The sequence below is a fragment of the Dipodomys merriami genome, unplaced genomic scaffold (assembly GCF_024711535.1).
Source record: "Dipodomys merriami isolate MVZ:Mamm:240054 unplaced genomic scaffold, mDipMer1.0.p SCAF_13, whole genome shotgun sequence".
In the NCBI taxonomy this organism is placed as follows: Eukaryota; Metazoa; Chordata; class Mammalia; order Rodentia; family Heteromyidae; genus Dipodomys; species Dipodomys merriami.
Genome location: NW_027202604.1, coordinates 11,374,974 through 11,393,066, shown reverse-complemented (window position 1 = coordinate 11,393,066; position 18,093 = coordinate 11,374,974). Strand labels below are relative to the sequence as shown.

The 18,093-nt window shown below is 38.4% G+C and overlaps 1 protein-coding gene across 3 annotated transcripts in view; it reads left to right on the top strand.

Moving 5' to 3' along the window:
• Positions 1–18,093, top strand: part of Znf385d (zinc finger protein 385D) — an 813,868-nt gene that overhangs the window by 788,259 nt on the left and 7,516 nt on the right. For all 3 annotated transcript variants that reach the window (XM_070018684.1, XM_070018685.1, XM_070018686.1), the window contains 2 exons: positions 11,079–11,312; positions 17,136–17,314. In XM_070018684.1, the coding sequence (XP_069874785.1) occupies positions 11,079–11,312; positions 17,136–17,314 (413 nt within the window). The remainder of the gene's footprint in view (positions 1–11,078; positions 11,313–17,135; positions 17,315–18,093) is intronic.

Genomic DNA, 18,093 nt, shown 5'->3' with positions numbered 1-18,093 from the left:
TCTGCATAGTTAATCTCTGAAACACTAATAGTATTATGAAAACCGCTAAGTAACTCTAGCACATACAATAAAATGCCTGAAACTAGATGGGATAATGTCCTAAATTATATCCCTACTAAATATTTTATCCCGTACCCTTCATTATGAGAGCTTGTTTTCTTATCTTCAAGACAGCAATGTGGCACACAACAAATTGAAGAGCTGACAATGTGATTTTATTATTATTATTTTTACAGCCTGCCTAATAGGATCACAGTTTGTATCCTAAATGGCTTGCATGACCATTTTCATATTCCACATTCCCCACATATCCTAACTTTCAAGCCAAAGGCAAGATTTCACTTAATTTGATTCAACTGCAATTAGTAAAATCTCTCAAGTTTTATGACTTCCTGTGATATAATTTTGAATGGTTGGATATTGTAGAAGTTAAGGAAATAAAACATACTCTATTTCTAAACGAAAGCACGTGGCTAGAAGCATAAGGGTATTGCTATATAAAACAGATATCTACCAAATCCCATAGCTGAAAATCTACACCTTGACATTTTGCCAGTTTTGAAATCAAGACTGACAATATGCAGGTCTTCTTGCTAATGAATGTGCAGCTGTCACATTCAGGACTTTTCTTCCTTCTAAAAGTTTTTGGAACATGGGAACTACCTTCCTACAATGTGAAATATTTTCTTGCTTCCCACTTTGGGGAAAAATAACTTCACAAGAAGTCTGAAGAGTCATGAGTGAAATAAAACAGCTTTGGAATATATAGATTTCCTTCTTGTTCTTTCTTTGTTCCCTTTTGCAATACTAAAGTCTTCTGACTTAGTGTTTACCAACTGTATGTACAGTGGCCCCAGTTTCTCAGCTAGACCAAGGTCAATCAGGCTGATTTTCTTCCTATTCACTTAATTTTGGAAAGAAGAAATTGGGCAATTTACTCAACTTCAGAGAATGCAATAGAAATGAGTTCTCATAAAAACACCCTGACTAGTTGAGAGAGAGAAATTCTGTTCTTACAATAAAAAAACACAAAACACCCATAGATTACCTGCACAATGGTAAGTCAATTGGGCTCCCATAATTATTTCCTTCTGCAATATGTCTCTATTCTTCCTCCTTCATCACATGTATCTCAAGAACTGTTAGCCTTGTGCTGGTGGCTCACACCTATAATCCTAGCTATTCAGGCCTGAACTCTGGGCCTGGGTGCTGTCCCTCAGCTCTTCAGCTCAAGGCTAGCGCTCTACCACTTGAGCCACAGCACCACTTTCAACTTTTTCTGCTTATGTGGTGCTGAGGAATCGATCACAGGGCTTCATGCATGGAAGGCAAGCACTCTACCACTGAGCCACCTTCCCAGCCCCCTGTTGGACTCTTATCTTCAATACACCACTAAAAACCATAAGTAAAGCTGTGGCTCAAAGTGGTAGAACACTAGCCTTAAGCAAAACAGCTCAGGGACAGTGTCCAGGCCCCCAGTTCAAGCCCCACAATGGGGGAAAAAAGGGGAATTGTTCATGTTGTATCTTGTAGAAGAGAAGAGAGGGGAGGAGTGGAGGGTAAAGGATAAGCTGACAGGCAAGAATCAAAGTGGGAAGAGATGGGAGGGGAAGGAAAGATAGGGGAGAGAGAATTTTTTTTCAAATACCCTTTTATGGTGCCCAGCCTGTCTTGTTTTGCCTGGGACCTGTTATAGCACCCAGACTCGCATGTCCCAGGAACAACCTGGTTCATAGGCAAGCAAACCTAGTCACTTGATTTTCATTTTCCCTTTCTTCTGTTTGTGAGTTTCCTTTGAAGCTTAGATCAATTAATCTAAACCAGAAATTGGTAGGTCTGCCAATTGTGGTCTTAAAGTGCTGATTGTGATTCTCATACAAGCCACAGAAGCAGAAGCAACCCCTAAGAATTTGTTAGAGATGCAAACTGAATCACTACTGAACAAGAGACTGATGGAGAACTTGTAATTTGTCAAACCCTTTAGGCGATTATGATGCTTAACGAATATTTCAGGGTTTCTAGTTGATCATAACAGGATTATTTGTGATTCGTGGAAGTTCCCAAGACCTCAGTCTTGTCAGGTTTGGATACTGTGAGGGTCAAAGGAACAGGAGCACATAGAAAAGAGTAAAAGAAAGAAGAGTTAAAAGAGATAAGAAAAAGATCAATAAGGATGAAACTTTCTCTAGGGGGTCAGAAATTTTCTATTCATAGTGATAGATCAGTCTTCAGTCTAGCACCTTCCAGAAGTAGGACCCTAACTTGAATGAAAAAATAAAAGCCTAACAAAACAAATTTGATGACAGCATCATCTGTATTTATCAATACCAATTATCCAGCAAAATGGTGTCCTAGTTGTGATACAGAGTATATTGATAACCCATAAGAGTAAGGAAAGCAATCCCTATTACATGTAATAAACTAAGACTCTGAAATGATAAAACATTGATACAGAATGCTGTAGCATCTGTTAGTCCCAGTAATATCATTGAGATAAGTTAAGATGAAAGACTATATGGTAAGGCTTTTTCCTTTGCATATGTCCCTTCTTTATGTATTCTAAAAGAATAAGAGAAAAAGTAATACTAACTTTAATAAGTTTCTCTTTCCTTAAAATAGCAATCTTATATTCTGAGGGAAAGCCAAAGTCAGTGCATATGACCAGTCCCTTACCCACAGTGAAAATGAGCAGTGCTGGAGAGTTCAAATACAGTGTCTCAGAACCCTTCCACAAAGTGTCATCTTGTCTAGTAGACTGCATGCAGAAGATTAATGGCCTACACACACACACACACACACACACACACACACACACACACACACACACACACAAATATTAGCATTTAAGGTCTGTTCATTTTAGATGAAACTGTGATACCAAATTTGGTTATCAAAGTATCCCAAAGTATTGGCTAAACATGGATGTGCTTCTAATGCTACCACTGACCCTTATCCTACTCACTTCCATCTTCTCATCTTCTGCCTCTTTTCCCTTCTACTTATTTCTTTGAAAAAGGACTGGCAGTATTGTCTCACTAGTGTGTACTTGCCTTTACTTTGTGAAATCTCAATTCACACTAGCGTGATCCTTTTCAACGATTGGCCTGTTTTGAAGATGTCAGGCAGTATGAAGCTATAAAGTAGTTCTTAGTTTTTCTTGTCCACCTGTTGAATCCTGCTTGATACCCCAGTGAAGGATCAGACCATTCCTGCTAAGGCCTACATTTGAGGAGTCCCTAGTCTATGTTTCAGAAGATCTTGGGAACCTCTAATTCTTTTCCTCCTGCTTTGCCTGCCTCTTTTTTCCCCTTCTGCTTCTCATTTGCTTTTCTCTTTTTTACCCTACCCTGATTTCCACCTCCTTCTCTGAGCTTCTGCAAACATTCTCTATCTGAGAAACCTGATGTGCTAGTCTGCTTCTCTTAAAAAATCGAGGTAGTGTTTGCACTTGCTGAACTTTTAGATTGTTTATCCTTGTGGTGAAAGTTATATTACTAAGATAGCATTAATGTCCCAACAAATAATGTGTGCCCTAGAAAACAGTCAGTTGTTATGAAACTAATGGGTTCTGGCTCCAAAAGGAAATACAAAATTGAACATATTTTATTTTATTTTTAACAGGATTGGTATTAAATATTTTTGCATCTTGAAGACTTAGATTCTAATCTACATAGGTCATCTATAGTACAAAGTGAGTTCAACACATCACCATTATGTCTGTGTATGGGTCAACTTTTAAGCAGTTGCCTCAAACACACCATACATAAATTGGGCAACTTTGAAAAATGATATCAAAAGTTTGATTTTCATCTTGGTTTGATTTGTACAGTTTCTAACATATACAAGATTAGAGATGGTCTTTCAAATCACTTGAAGGCAGAAGAATTGTTCGTTTGGTTCTTTAGGACATTAAGGATTTCATAAATGTCACTGCAGGGCAGAAATTGTCTCACAATTAAATGTTTGTAGGACAATTTTACTTGCATGGAACTTCTAAATCATAAGCCAATAGAGATGCAAGAGTATCCATTTGAAGGAATATATACTTTCCTCATGTTTTTCTAGTAGTATTTCCTTCTCTTATCCTCCTAATAGAGAAAATCCCCTGTTCTCCACTGTTTTCATATTAGAGCTTAGCAATCTTTGGATATAAGATACAATACATATATTTCAGTAGTAGTGAGCACAGTGCCCAACACAGAGAAGTGGTCAATCAGAGAAAGTCCACAATTTTCCAGGACTGGGAAGAGTACAAGTGAGATATATGTCTTACGTCTAAGTATCTTATCAAGTTTTCCCCAGCGGGACCAGACTCTATTCCCTGCAGATTGACTATGCCACGGAGAATGAAGAACCTCCTGCCTTGAGCCCTAACTGAATACTAACACCACCTAAAGAAAGGTTTCATCCAGAAGTTAAACTTAACCAAACCCAGGGTCCCAGAGATGAAGGGACAGAAGTCCTGCAGATTCTGTACATCTATGTGGCCAGTATCTATGTGGTCTGTCTCTATGAGCCCATGTCTACGTGGCCTGTCTCTTTGAGGGTTCATGTGCATGGACTATACAGATGGCTAGAGAACTTACTGTATTGAAAGTCCTAGGGTCTGCTTTTTATAAGTGCAGAATCAGAGGAAGATTCTGATTCATCTAGGTAGCTGATATCCTTGCAGCTCTGGTCGATGTTACCCAATTCTGTGAGGCCTTATGCAATGCAATGCACCTTGATTGTCCAGATCTAAGGGACCTGCCCCTATGTAACCCTGTATTTGACCAGTGTCTACAGAGTCCTCAGCTATGTCAAAGTCTGTGTGGCCCATATTTATACATCCAACATTACCACACACCAGGAGAGATGGCAGTATTCAAAGTACTATGGAATGACTCTTAGGAAAGCAACATTGGAGCAAATTTCACTTGGTCTATTTAGTCAATATTCATGAAGTCTATGCTTATTCATACAACATCTGTGCAGCTGACATCTATGTGGCCAGTCCTGTGTGGCTACATCTACGAATTAGACCTCTATGCACACCACATCTTTAGAGATTGTGTCTATATTATCTGTCTTTATGAGGTCTATGTCTATATGACCAAAGTCATAGATAGTTCTCTATTCTATAGTTCAGACTTTGTTTGCCTAGTTTGGGATGAGCATAGCCTTCAAAAGTATAAAACAAATCATTTTCATGGCTCATTCTTGCCTGAGTCAAAGTGTATGGCATGGTTCTCAATAAATGTTGGTTAAACTAAATAAAATCATTAGGAAATAAACCACCAGCAGTAATTTTTAGAGACTTATGAATATTTTTGGTCATGAAGCACATTTTTATACTTCAAAATGTCAGCATATTTAAGAGGAAGCAGCTGTTGCATACCCACTTGCTAGCTAATCTAAGAGAGACTTAAAATTCACACAGGAGAGAAGAAAATAAATCAGATATATTTCTAAGTCTTCCTTCTCCACAAAAACTTATTGAGGATCTTTAGGTTGTATCATGAACCCCTGCTACCTGGGAAGAGATTGGAATAGCTCGAAAGTCTGTAACTAAAGTAATAAAATTTCATACACAGATTATATAAGGTGTTCTTTTATTATCCAGAATTCAAGTTGTTGGACATTTTCTGTAAACCTTCCTGGTGCTTTTTGGAGGCTTTGCAAAATGTATTTATAGTGTTTTTATGTAAGAGGAGGGTCACAAATGGACCACTATGAATACTAATGCTTCTTTTCATTCTCAACCAACGCCCCATTCCACAAAGTATTATCAATTTGTTTCAGTGCCAAAGAATGAGTGTTTCAATAATGAGTATTTGCTATAGGGCACTAGCAGCAAAATGACTCAAAAATCTAAGTCCAGACAATCTCAAATCTTTCTCTTCCACAGAATGCCACCCATTATTTTCCATTCCCTGTCACATATATTGTTGCTAGAGTCATTGGTTGAATAGCAAAAAGAAATCAGAATCAGCCTTTGGGAAATACTGAGAAAAGTGAATCATTATCCTACTTTCTCATTTTTATCTGGGGAGGGGCGCAGTACAGTGAAGAAGGCTGTGATTTATTCTTACCACTTTTCACAAGAGGTAATTTCAGAGCCGCAGGTTTTCCTTTTTCCTCTCTTTCTAAATGGATTTGAGCAAAGTATAGTAGTTTCACATAAATGCATGATTGGACATTTGTGATTTGACTCATGCTCTGGCCAAGTTTAGGTTCTTTTAAAGTCAAATGCCTAACACGTCATCTTTCACCATGAATAATAAATCATGAGTGACTCAAATTCTTTTACCAAATATATTTAAACTTGAGCAATAAAAGAAGAAATGAAGAGCATATACAACTGAGGTAGACCATCTGATTGAAAGCTATGATGTTGGCCAAATTCCCAAATTTCTATATCCAGAAATTCCGTCTTTAAGATAAGGATAAGAGGGCTTGGAAGGTGGCTCAGTGGTAGAGCGCTTGCCTTGCATGCTTGAGGCCCTGAGTTCGATTCCTCAGCACCACATAAGCAAAAAGAAAAAAGCCAGAAGTGGTACTGGGGCTCAAGTGGTAGAGTGCTAGCCTTGAGCTGAAGAGCTGAGGGACAGCACCCAGGCCCAGAGTTCAGGCCCCACAATTGGACCAAAAAAAAAAAAAAGATAAGAATAAGAGTGATATGTACCTTTGGGAGACATGTAAGCTGAGAGTGCACTAAGACCTGTAACTGCTTAAAAAAGTGTTCCCCATCCTTTCTTATTACTTTCCTTTCCTATGTGTCAAACATTTATTGGGGAGCCTATTTCATGGATATTTAAGTACAAGCACATAATATTAAACAAAACACATGGAAGTTTTTTTAATAGTTATAATGATTATTATTATTGATATTTCAAGTTATTGTGTGAGATGTTTCATAAATTAACCAGTTATATTATTATTACACAGACCACCAAATCAATATGAGATATATCAAAAACTAGCCTCTTTATGCCAGTAATGACATGATCTATGTTTATTGAGCTTCTTGTCCCCAGTGGCTTAGCACAGAACTCAGCACAAAACAGCAGCCTAATAAATGTTGATGGAATGAAGGCTGGGCTCATGAGACCCGGCTACGTAGGATAACAAGCTTTGATTTGAAACTGTACCACACACACTTCAGTTCCAGTTTTAACCTTATACACCATGACGTTGAAAAGTGTCCTGGAAACTTTCTATTTTGAAATTAAGACTGCTATGTTTTAAAACCACTAAGGCTGAGTTTAACTAAGATTAACTAAGATTATGCAAAGTAACCCAAACCACACACTATTTCTTTTTTTTTAATATTTTATTTTATTTTATTTGTGAACATACTGTACAGAGGGGTTACAATTACATGGGCAGGATAATGCATACTTATCTAGTTCTACTTGTCAATATGAGAAGAGTTTGGAAACTCTGAAGTGTTAGATGACAAAACAAAATACAGGAGAGCTTCCTTATACCTTATATTTAATTTTCCTTATTTTTTTTTGTCAGTCATGGGACCTGAACTCAGGGCCTGGGTACTGTCCCTTAGCTCTTCAATTTAAGGTTAGTGCTTTGCCACCTGAGCCACAGTACCACTTACAGCCTTTTCTGTTTATGTGGTGCTGAGGAATCGAACTCTGGGCCTCATGCATGCGAGGCAAACACTCTACCACTGAGCTACCTTCCCAGCCTCAGTTTTCCTTATTTTTAACGTTTCACATGACCACAGTTCATCTGTCAAGACTCATGAATCAATACTGACAAATTGTTAGCAAAAACCTCTTCTTCATTTACATTTCTTATTTTTCTGACAGGAGCCCATCCAAAATCCTACATTGCAGCTAGATGTTAAACCTGCATAGGCTCTCCCACACAGAGACAGTTTTTTTTTAGACGTTCCTTGTTCTGAAGGCATTGGCAGTGTTGAGGGTACTTGCCAGGAATTGGGTGGAGTGACCTTAACTTGAGGTTTCTTTTGTGCTTTCTAAGACTGGTCAGGTATTATGATTTGAAGAAGAAAGGCCACACAAGGAATCCTTATCATATTACCTGATGCTGCCAGGTACATCCATTGATCCTTCTATTTTAATGAGTAAATAAGAATGATTTACAGTAATTGTATAATTAGTGATTTAATGTAACCCCATTAAGGAAAGCCTCTTTGCCCTTTTGCAAATTTCCATGTCATTTTGCGTGCAGTGTATAAAATAGTTGATTCTCTTGGGATAGACATATGCTAAAATGTGTTTACCTTAACTCCTTGACTTGAAAAGAAGGACCTTTCATCACAGATAAAAGGCTGATAAGTGAAAGTCCACATCCTGTTACAAGTTAATTCTAATCCTACCTTTAAAGAATCATTATCCACGGATTAAAGTTAAAATAAAAAAAGTATATAGCTTTATATTCTTTCAAGTTCATTCCAATCTCAGAAAATAATATGTATGCTCAACTATGTGGTCAAAGTAGGACAAGAAATAGAAGTAGAAGAAGTTAAGCATTTGAATATTAATTCTCCTAAGCCTGTTTCAAGTAAGGAGCCTGCCTAAAGAGATGTTAATGCTTTACTAAGCCCTATGCATAAATAATCTGGTGTCTCTAGTCTTAGTGATTTTGGTGTAAATGTATACTCTCCTGTGGGATTAGAAGATATACCAATGTAGCTATTACAAGGATTGGAAACACCATTGTTTTTTACTCTTGTTTCCCAATTTCAATGTAGAGAAGTTATTGTGGGATTAATATGATCTATGTCATGGACCATTTTCAGATCAAGACATAAAAGAAATATGTCAGTCCAGAGAAGAAGTTATTGAAAGATAAGGATTACTACAAAAATTGTTACCATGGTGAATTTCACTGAAATAAATACCCAGAGTCTCACATCTGGTTTCCCTGTGTGGCCACATTGGGAAATCCAATTTCTGCAAACATAGTTGCCATTCCTCCACAAAGCTGCCTGTAAGAACAATTTACTGACTTTACTACAGCTTAAGATCTTACTGTAGACAATCTTGGACAGGATTGTCTTGCACAGTATTTTTACCCCATTATCCAAGACATCTACATCTTATGAAGTAATTTGCTTTGGTTGACTTCATCCCACTGTTGTGATATTGGGGAATTTTTGTAATTTCTGGGATGTCCTGATTTTCATAGCTTCCTGTGAAGGTCAAGTTGTGTTATTTGTATAAGTATATGAAATTCTTTTAAGTATAGAAAACATTTGGCAAATTGGCGATGAGTTAGTTACTCGGAGGTTCATGCTATCAATCATTTCTTTTTATGAGGGGACGGTGAATGCAGTAAGATCATCTTGATTTTAGTAATGGGACCTTAGCAGCCAACTAAAAGCTAATCAGAAGCTTCTCAGTGTCCAAGAGAACAAATGGAAAAAAATGGCATGAGGGTTATTTTTGTTTGTAAAGTTTATCCAGTGAGTCACTCATTTGTAGGTTGACATTTAAAAAAAAAACAAACCACAGTAGTTGAGTGTTTTCCACTGAACGAGACTGCCTTAATAATTTCAGTCACTAAAATAAGTGATTGTGTGAAGTGTCAAGCATAGGAAACAAGATTGGGAAGAGCCTTTTACAGACCAGCCCTTCACAAGAGTCTTCTTTTTTTTTTATTGTGAAAATACCATACAGAGGGGTTACAATTACATGGACAAGATAATGAGTACATTTCTTATCAAGCCTTGTTGCCTCCTCCTTTGTTTCCCCTTCCCATCTCTTCCGATTACCCCCACCCTGCCCCTTGTCCCTTGACATTAACTAATGTTTTTGATTCCATATTTAAGAAAGTAGGAATAAACAACCTCAACCCGTGTCTTCATTCTTATGCTTGGAACAATGCAAATACACACGTTCAAAGGCATTTTATACTGCTATCTCCCCTTGGAAGTATGAGGTTATAAGAAGTAAACGTGTTCAGAGGCAATAGCACTGCAAGCAGGCTGCTGTCCCTTACGTATCGCCTTGTCCAACCTATTTATCATGAACTGCTTAGTCTGTCTTTGAAAAGTGACCACATGGAATCACATGTGGAATGGGAGATCCCAGAGCAGCTGAAGCTGGAGATACAGCAGGGAGTATTCGGACTAAGAGGATAAGAACCAGCTGACAGGCAGAATGAAGGAGAGCAGGTAAAGATGGGGTATTGACAGATGGAGAAACCAGTAGAAAGCTCATTTGCAAGTTATTGCTGAGCATGACACGCATTGCTAATATCACAGTGAGTGGCACTTTTAAGAGGACAGTCCTGTGTGCCCAAGTGACATTAGGACAGGGTAATTTCTCTTTGAAGGTTGATCTCTCCAGATTTAGTATCAGACTTCAGTGCCAAAAGGGTTGTTGGATTACAGCGCATCGACACTTTCATGGTCCTCAAACTTGTGAAACCATGTGACATTTAACATAGGATGATTAGTCTGTGAATTCTTTGCAAGTGAGGTGGATCATTTGATTGCTTCTACCACAACTTCCTGCATGTGGTTTGATGCAGACTGCCCACTTAAGAAATACACCAGACTAGAATTCCTCTTGGCTTCATACTGATGAACTTTTCAAAGGGTGCTGAATTATGTTGTAAATAGAACAATGGTTGTCTCAGCTGCTGATCTAGGGAAAGCAATTTTGATATCAGAGTTTTACTGATTAATAAAATAAAGCAATATAGGAGAACAACAGAAAAGTAATAGGACAAATAGGAACAAAGCATGTTTTAAAGGCACTTATCCTCTTTTTAAAATTTTAAAAGGAAAATGTATGTATTGCAAACATTCTTCTATTCTGGCATTGTGTTAAGAGAAACTTATGACATGTTTATTTATCCCCAGAGAATATTTAGAACTTGCATCCATGTATATCTTGAAGAATCACCTGATGGCTTCCTCCAAAGCTTAAGTGAAATGTGGTCATTTGTGTACATTCCCTCATTAGATGACAGATGCAGTTAACAAGCAGTGATTTCTCACTGCTCTTATCATTATTAACAGGGTGTCATGTTAGCCATCCGTTTCCAAACAAGGAAAGACAATGACCCTCTATCCTCCCCTTCCTCCTATGCTCTTTTGAATGCAGACAGTACCACAGGGACATCGGCGATATCAACGACGACAAGTGTGGAAATCCGCAAAAGCAGTGTTATGACAACTGAGATCACCTCTAAAGCAGAAAAAAGCCCCACGACAGCTAGCGGCAATAGCTCATGTCCTTCCACAGAGACGGAGGAGGAAAAGGCAAAACGACTGCTTTACTGCTCCTTATGCAAGGTCGCCGTCAACTCGGCCTCACAGCTGGAGGCGCACAACAGTGGTGAGATGCACATGCTTTCATTCTGTCTCCACAGCCCTGCAACCATCTTCCTCTGAATAGATTAGAACTTGTGCAGCAGGACACAAGGGCTGGGGGGACAGTGGCACAATTATTAGATGGCATTCATTAGCCATTAAAACATAAAAGTGACAAGCAAAGTGGCATTTATATGGGGGCAGGGGAGGGTTTCCAGAGCTTGTCGACTATGGTGTGTGCATGTGTATGTATGCACCTGTATGCATGTGAATGTGTTTTTGCACACTAGGTGGAATAGCATATAATTCTAAGTTTTTTTAAATATTAACCTGATTTCTGGAGTGCTGTACACATCTAGTATTTGCTTCTAAATGTTATTTTCTAAAGTTATGTCATAAAACATGGCCTGTACTTTTCCATGTATGTTTCATTAAAACATCTGTATTATGATTTCTATAGCAAATAATGCTATTGTAGCCAGCACTATGTAAAATAAATACTTAAGAGAGAATTTAGTATTTCTTATGCGAGGCCACTGAGTTATGAACTCTACATGTAAGTTTTTGTGTGCTCTTCCCACACCTTAAAGATAGCATGTTTTGTTATAAGACCAATCAAGCACAAAAACAATAAAACAACACCCCAATGTCTCTTACTTGAACTCTAAACTTTAAAACAGAAAAGTAAATAGGAGAATATTGAGAAACAAACACAAAATGCTCTTCCTTTATAATTTGGTCCTATCTAGTTGTCTGTAGCTGTCTCTGACTCTGTCTCCATTTTTTTTCTTGGAGGTTTTTTAAATTTTTATTTTATTATCTTTAAGTAGTTGTACAAAGAAGTTCCCATTCTACAAAACAGTACATGAGTGCAAAGTGCCTGACAACATTGACACCCATCTCTCTTAACCCATCCCTTCTCTCACTTCTTTTTCTTCAACTGAGATTAGGTGATTACATAAATTTCACATATTTCACAGTATTGTGGAATAGTGATACTCAGAGTTACAAACACATTTTAATTTTTACAAAGCATATTGTCATTATCATGGTCTATACAGTTTGTGAATTCTATGAGCTTTGACATTACAAGTTATTTTTTCCACATCAGGTGATGTTTACACTTTCCTTTTGCTTAGTATGGGCTGTTCCCACTTCTGTCTCCATTTCTGTTTGCCCCTGCTTTTCTCTCTTTCTCTCTCTCTCTCTCTCTCTCTCTCTCTCTCTCTCTCTCTCTCTCTCTCTCTCTCTCTCTCTCTTTCTGTGTGTGTGTGTGTGTGTGTGTGTGTGTGTGTGTGCGCATGCTCATTTCTCTTGGTTTCTCTTTCTGCATGTGCGTGGGAAGTGTGGGTGTGATTATGTGTACATACAAACATCAGCTTTTCTCTAAAACGTGAGTTGATTTCCAAGATCGACTTTTCATTTAAAAGACTGTTCTTTGCCAGGGTTATGTCAGCAGCTGTACCAGAAGTAGATTCATCTGTGAATCATGTCTGGAGTTAATACTGCAGCTGCATGTTGAGTCACTGACCGATTGTGCCTCATTCGTAATATCTGGGCATTGACTTTAAAACTCTGAGGGGTGACTGCAGATGGAGAACAATTCCTTTAGCATGTGTCTTCCTCCTACCAACATTAACTGCAGTCAGGCACAGTTCAGGAGTTCAGTTGCTGCGAAACCTAGAAACCGATCTGCCTTTCTATTGGAATCTGTACCATCCACATTTGCCATACATATACAAGTATAATGCAAATACAAGTATAATCATCATGAAGTCCACGTACTTCTTAAAAATTCTTTGACAGAAAAACACATTTATTTGGAGGCAAGTATCAATTTGGCAGGTCAAATCTGTCCTTCAAAGTTAGAGTTTAAGAATTTTGGAGTCCTAGAATTCTTAGCAGAAACATTTGCTAAAGCAATGTGTTTTTCTGGCTGGCTTCACACTCACCATATAATAGAGGCTGGCCTCAAACTCACAATCTTCCTTCCTCCATTCTCATTGTTAGGATTACAAGTACATACCACTATACCTGGCTCTTGTTTACATGTTTCTTGGTGGAAGTCCTGGGACTTGAACTTTGAGCCTGGGTGCTATCCCAGGGCTTTTATGCTCAAGGCTAGCTCTCTACCACTTGAACCACAGCCTCATTTCTGTCTTATTTGGTAGTTAATTAGAGATAAGGGACTCACAGACTTTCCTGCCTGGGAAGGCTTTGAACCCTGATCCTCAGATCTCAGCCTCCTGAGTAGCTAGATTATAGGTGTGAGCCACCAGTGCCCTGCTTACTTTTACATTTTTAAAATAAGCAGCACTGGGGTTCAAGTCATGAATCAAGCCCTCAGTGAGGTCAGCCTTTGAACTGCTATGGATTTACTAACAAGTTGTATCTGTGGAGCTGTTGTGATATCAGTTGTAAGCTATATAATAAATTAGCACATTGTGCTAATTTCTTATATAGAAAATTACCATAGTAACCATGTTCACTATTCAATAGAGACTGATGTGTTTTTTCTTTTCTTTTCTTGTCTTGTCTTTTGTTGCTCATGTGTCTTGCAGTTTGGCCCTGGGTGCTGTCCTTGAGCTTTTACACTCAAGGCTACCATTATACCATTTGGAGTGCCAATTCCAGTTTTCTGAGGGTTAATTAGAGACAAGAGTCTCACAAGCTTTCCTGTTTGGGATGGCTTTGAGTGATGATCCTCACATCTCAGCTAGGATTACAGGCATGGGTCACTAGCAACTACCTGACTAATGGTATTTTAAGGGAGAAGCTCTATATCATTGACATTATTTAGAGCCTTCAGCTCATTATGCTATGGAAAAGCATAATGCACAGCCCACTTCATTCTGTTATTTCACATGATGGATGCTGATTTTTTACAAATACAAGAACAATAATTATTTTGCCTCAACATATTCAAAACTAGACAGCTAAGCAAAAAGTAAATAAAATTACTTGAAGCTTTATGGTTTGCTGAGTTTGGATGAAATATGGTATTCCTTTCAGAAGTGATTCATACAAAACTTCAAATAGAATTACTATCAGGTCAGGCTTTCAAGAGTGTCAGGATGATACCTTTGCCTGAAATCTTGAAGATTTTCTCAAGACAGAGATGGCACAGATGGTGCAGAAACATATTTTTGACTGCTCTGCTGAGCAGTTGCATAGGATGCAGAGGTAGGCCTGGACCTTGGAAGGCATTTATGCGATACAGAAACAAGAAGTGATATTGTGGACTAGTACAGGGCCACAGCCCTTTAGTATATCCTGGTTTATAGAATTCTGCTCAGAAGAAGAGGGTGGTGGAAGAAAATAGATTGGGAGGTGGGGTTTGAAAGACCCAAATTAAAAGCCAGTTTTACACAAGACTATTAATATGTAAGGTAGAAAATCAAAGGATATATATTATGGAAGACTGGTATACAACCACAGCCAGTTGTGTTGGAAGCCCTTAGTGAAATTTTAGGGACTTAGCTAAGGATCAGTTTTCTAGATTTCAAGAATGTCATTGAAGGCTTGTTTTCTGTGCCCATGAGGGTAACTTAGTCTTGCCTATCTCAGTGTCTTATTGGGCATTAAAATAGCACTTAATGCATATAGTTGCTGCGAGTCAACAGCACAGTTAGCACAGCCTCGAAGGTGTATCAAGGTATTGCAATAAAAACGAGTTGCAATCTTCATCATGTCTATATTCTCCATGTACATTTTATCCCCAACATTTTCAATTAAAACAAGATATTTTTTTATTGAATTTGAGCTTTATTTGGGATAAATAAAAGTAGTTACCTTTAGAGCTTCTTAAAACATTAAAAATATAAACTGTCTAATATCTATTTAATTATGATGAATACTCTGCCACTAAGTGCATGAGGTTATACTGTACAAAGTTCAGCGGTACTGATGATTAATAATAACCATAGAATCAAAGCCACTTGTTGAAGTCCCCCTACCAACCTTGAGATGTGTGTGTGTGTGTGTGTGTGTGTGTGTGTGTGTGTGTGTGTATGTGTGTGTGTGCATGTAAGCTATGTACCAAGCCCTGGCTCCAAATCACAAATGATTTGAGCCAAAAGTGAACCAGGAGTCCCTTCTGAAAGTCAGGATGAGATGCTCTTGGCTTCTCAGGTGCACTGGAAATCTAAATTTGCCCCTGAAGTGCATTTCATTTTGACTACAGGAGGGGAATTTTTGAAATAAAATTATCTGTTGCAAGAAAGAGGTGCAGAACACCTTCTATGTACCTGTATCTGGCATCCTAGAACATGTGTGCCATCTGCAAAGTAGAAAATTCCTGTGTTTACTCTATTGCACGGAGGCCAGGCAAAGAAGAGTAGGGCACCAACAGCACTACCTTGAATTGCTTCATCCTTCAGTGCAGTGCTGCAGTTCCTCCAGTGCTAACACCACGCTGACTTCTTTAGGTTGACATATGAGCATTATAATAGTTATGCATTAAGAACATTGATATTCAAAGCAAACAACCTAGGTTGTAAAGTGTGTATGTTTTATATTGATTGGTTAAAGTCATGATTATCCTGAATAAGATAAAATGTGTAGCTATGAACTATCTTATCTGATAGGAAGGGATCTACACTGATCTAGAATGTTCCAAACATGTTTTACTCATTAATGTTCAGTAATGCTCTGAGGCAGATGTATGACTCAGAAGTTAAGAATCTCTTTTTATGTTTGCAGAACTGATCAAAAACCTAATAAATACAAGTAGGAAGTAGAAATTAATTTAAACGAATGCCAGAGAGGCTACATGTGATAATAAAAGAAATTCCTAAATTAAAACACATCCCCAAGAGGGATGAAGAAGGAACACGTAATAACTAGAAATTAAGCAAAATTTAAGCAATGCTTTTTTTTTTTTGGGTCCGGTCGTGGGGCCTGAACTCTGGGCCTGGACACTGTCCCTCAGCTCTTCAGCTCAAGGCTAGCGCTCTACCACTTGAGCCACTGCGCCACTTCCGGCTTTTTTCTTTTTGCTTATGTGGTGCTGAGGAATCAAACCCAGGGCCTCATGCATGCAAGGCAAGCGCTCTACCACTGAGCCACCTTCCTAGCCCCAAGCAATGCTCTTGAGGGAAAATTGCCATCATGATGGAACTACTGTGATCTGAAAAAAAAAATGTTGATGATTGCCAAATGGAGTTACAGTACCTATGTGTGAGAGCCCAGAGAGGTTAATGCTTTAGTGAAGAGAAGCATTTATTTACAGGTTATCTTCCTACACTTTGAGCTTACCTTTCATTTTCTTACTTACTTGCATTGTATTAGCCTAAAGTGACCTTTACAGAACCATCAAGATTTTTTTTTTAATTATTAATCTTGCTCTTCCATTTTGAACCTAAAACACATAGTCAAGCGAGGTTGTTTAGATTCTGTTTAAAAAGTGGATATTTAATTAGTGCCACCTTTGTAAACACACCATGTTTAAATTGATTACATTTGTTACACATCACTTCCAACTCTGCCTTCAGCAACTAAATCACTCTTCCTCATCAGCCTTCATTTATGGCTTATTATAGCATCAAGAGGAAATGAAACTCAGTCACACCCATTTAATTTCCTCTCAGAGGGCTCTCAAGTTCAGTTGCTAGGATGATGGTGTTTACTTGTGATGTGGAGCAGCATTTTACAAAAGTGAAAAGTTCAATAGGATTATACAAGGTGACAGGAACACGTTGTTACAGTCTATACATCATGGCCAGGCTTCAGCCTTAGTCCCAAAGGTTCACATTTGGATATTATACGGTTCCTTAACTTATCTACTAGCTAACACTTCCCCTGTCATTCTTTTTATTTCTCTTTCCCCGTCCCCAACTATTCCTGGCAGGTACTAAGCACAAAACTATGCTAGAAGCCAGGAATGGAAGTGGGACTATCAAAGCCTTTCCTCGGGCAGGAGTAAAAGGCAAAGGACCTGTCAACAAAGGAAACACGGGGCTGCAAAACAAGACTTTCCACTGTGAAATCTGTGATGTGCATGTCAACTCAGAAACCCAACTGAAACAGGTAGGCAGGGCAGATGGTGGGAATGTAAACAAAGCAGCCCTGCCCCCTCCCCCCACAAGCAGGATACATGTGCAATCTTTCTTCCTTTCCCTTCTGTAATTCTGCTCCATCCTTCCATCCATCCCTCCATCCACCCATTTGCCTACTCACCCCCTTGTCTTCTTTTATTTTATTTTATTTTTATTGTGAAAATACTGTACAGAGGGGTTACAATTACATGGGCAAGATAATTAGTACATTTCTTATCAAGCATTGTAGCCTCCTCCTTTGTTTCCCCTTTCCATCCCTTCCCATCCTTCCCCCTACACCCCCCCATCCACCCTGCTTCCCCCCCACCCACACCAAAGTTGTAAAGTTCCTTTTCCACATAACGACTTGTAGGGTCCAGCTGTATCCTTATTTAAACGATTTGTTTTTCTCCTTCCCCTCCACAAATTATACCAACATCAAATACAGTGAAAGCAGGCGTTATACTGTGGGGGAGGGACATACAAAGCAACAAACAAATAATCTTATAAATGTGTTAGAAATAATCACATGAAAGAAAAAAATATTTGAATACATATCTTAGGGTTCATTTTCCTAATATCACCTTATCTGACCTTTTCTGCTTGACTCAGACATATACTAGATATTGCAAATAAGGGAAACCATGGGGCCTATATTTCTTTGGGTCTGGCTTACTTCACTTAATATAATTTTTTCCAAGCCTTTCCATTTCCTAACAAATGGGGCAATGTATTCTTTCTGATGGAGACATAGAATTCCATTGTGTATAT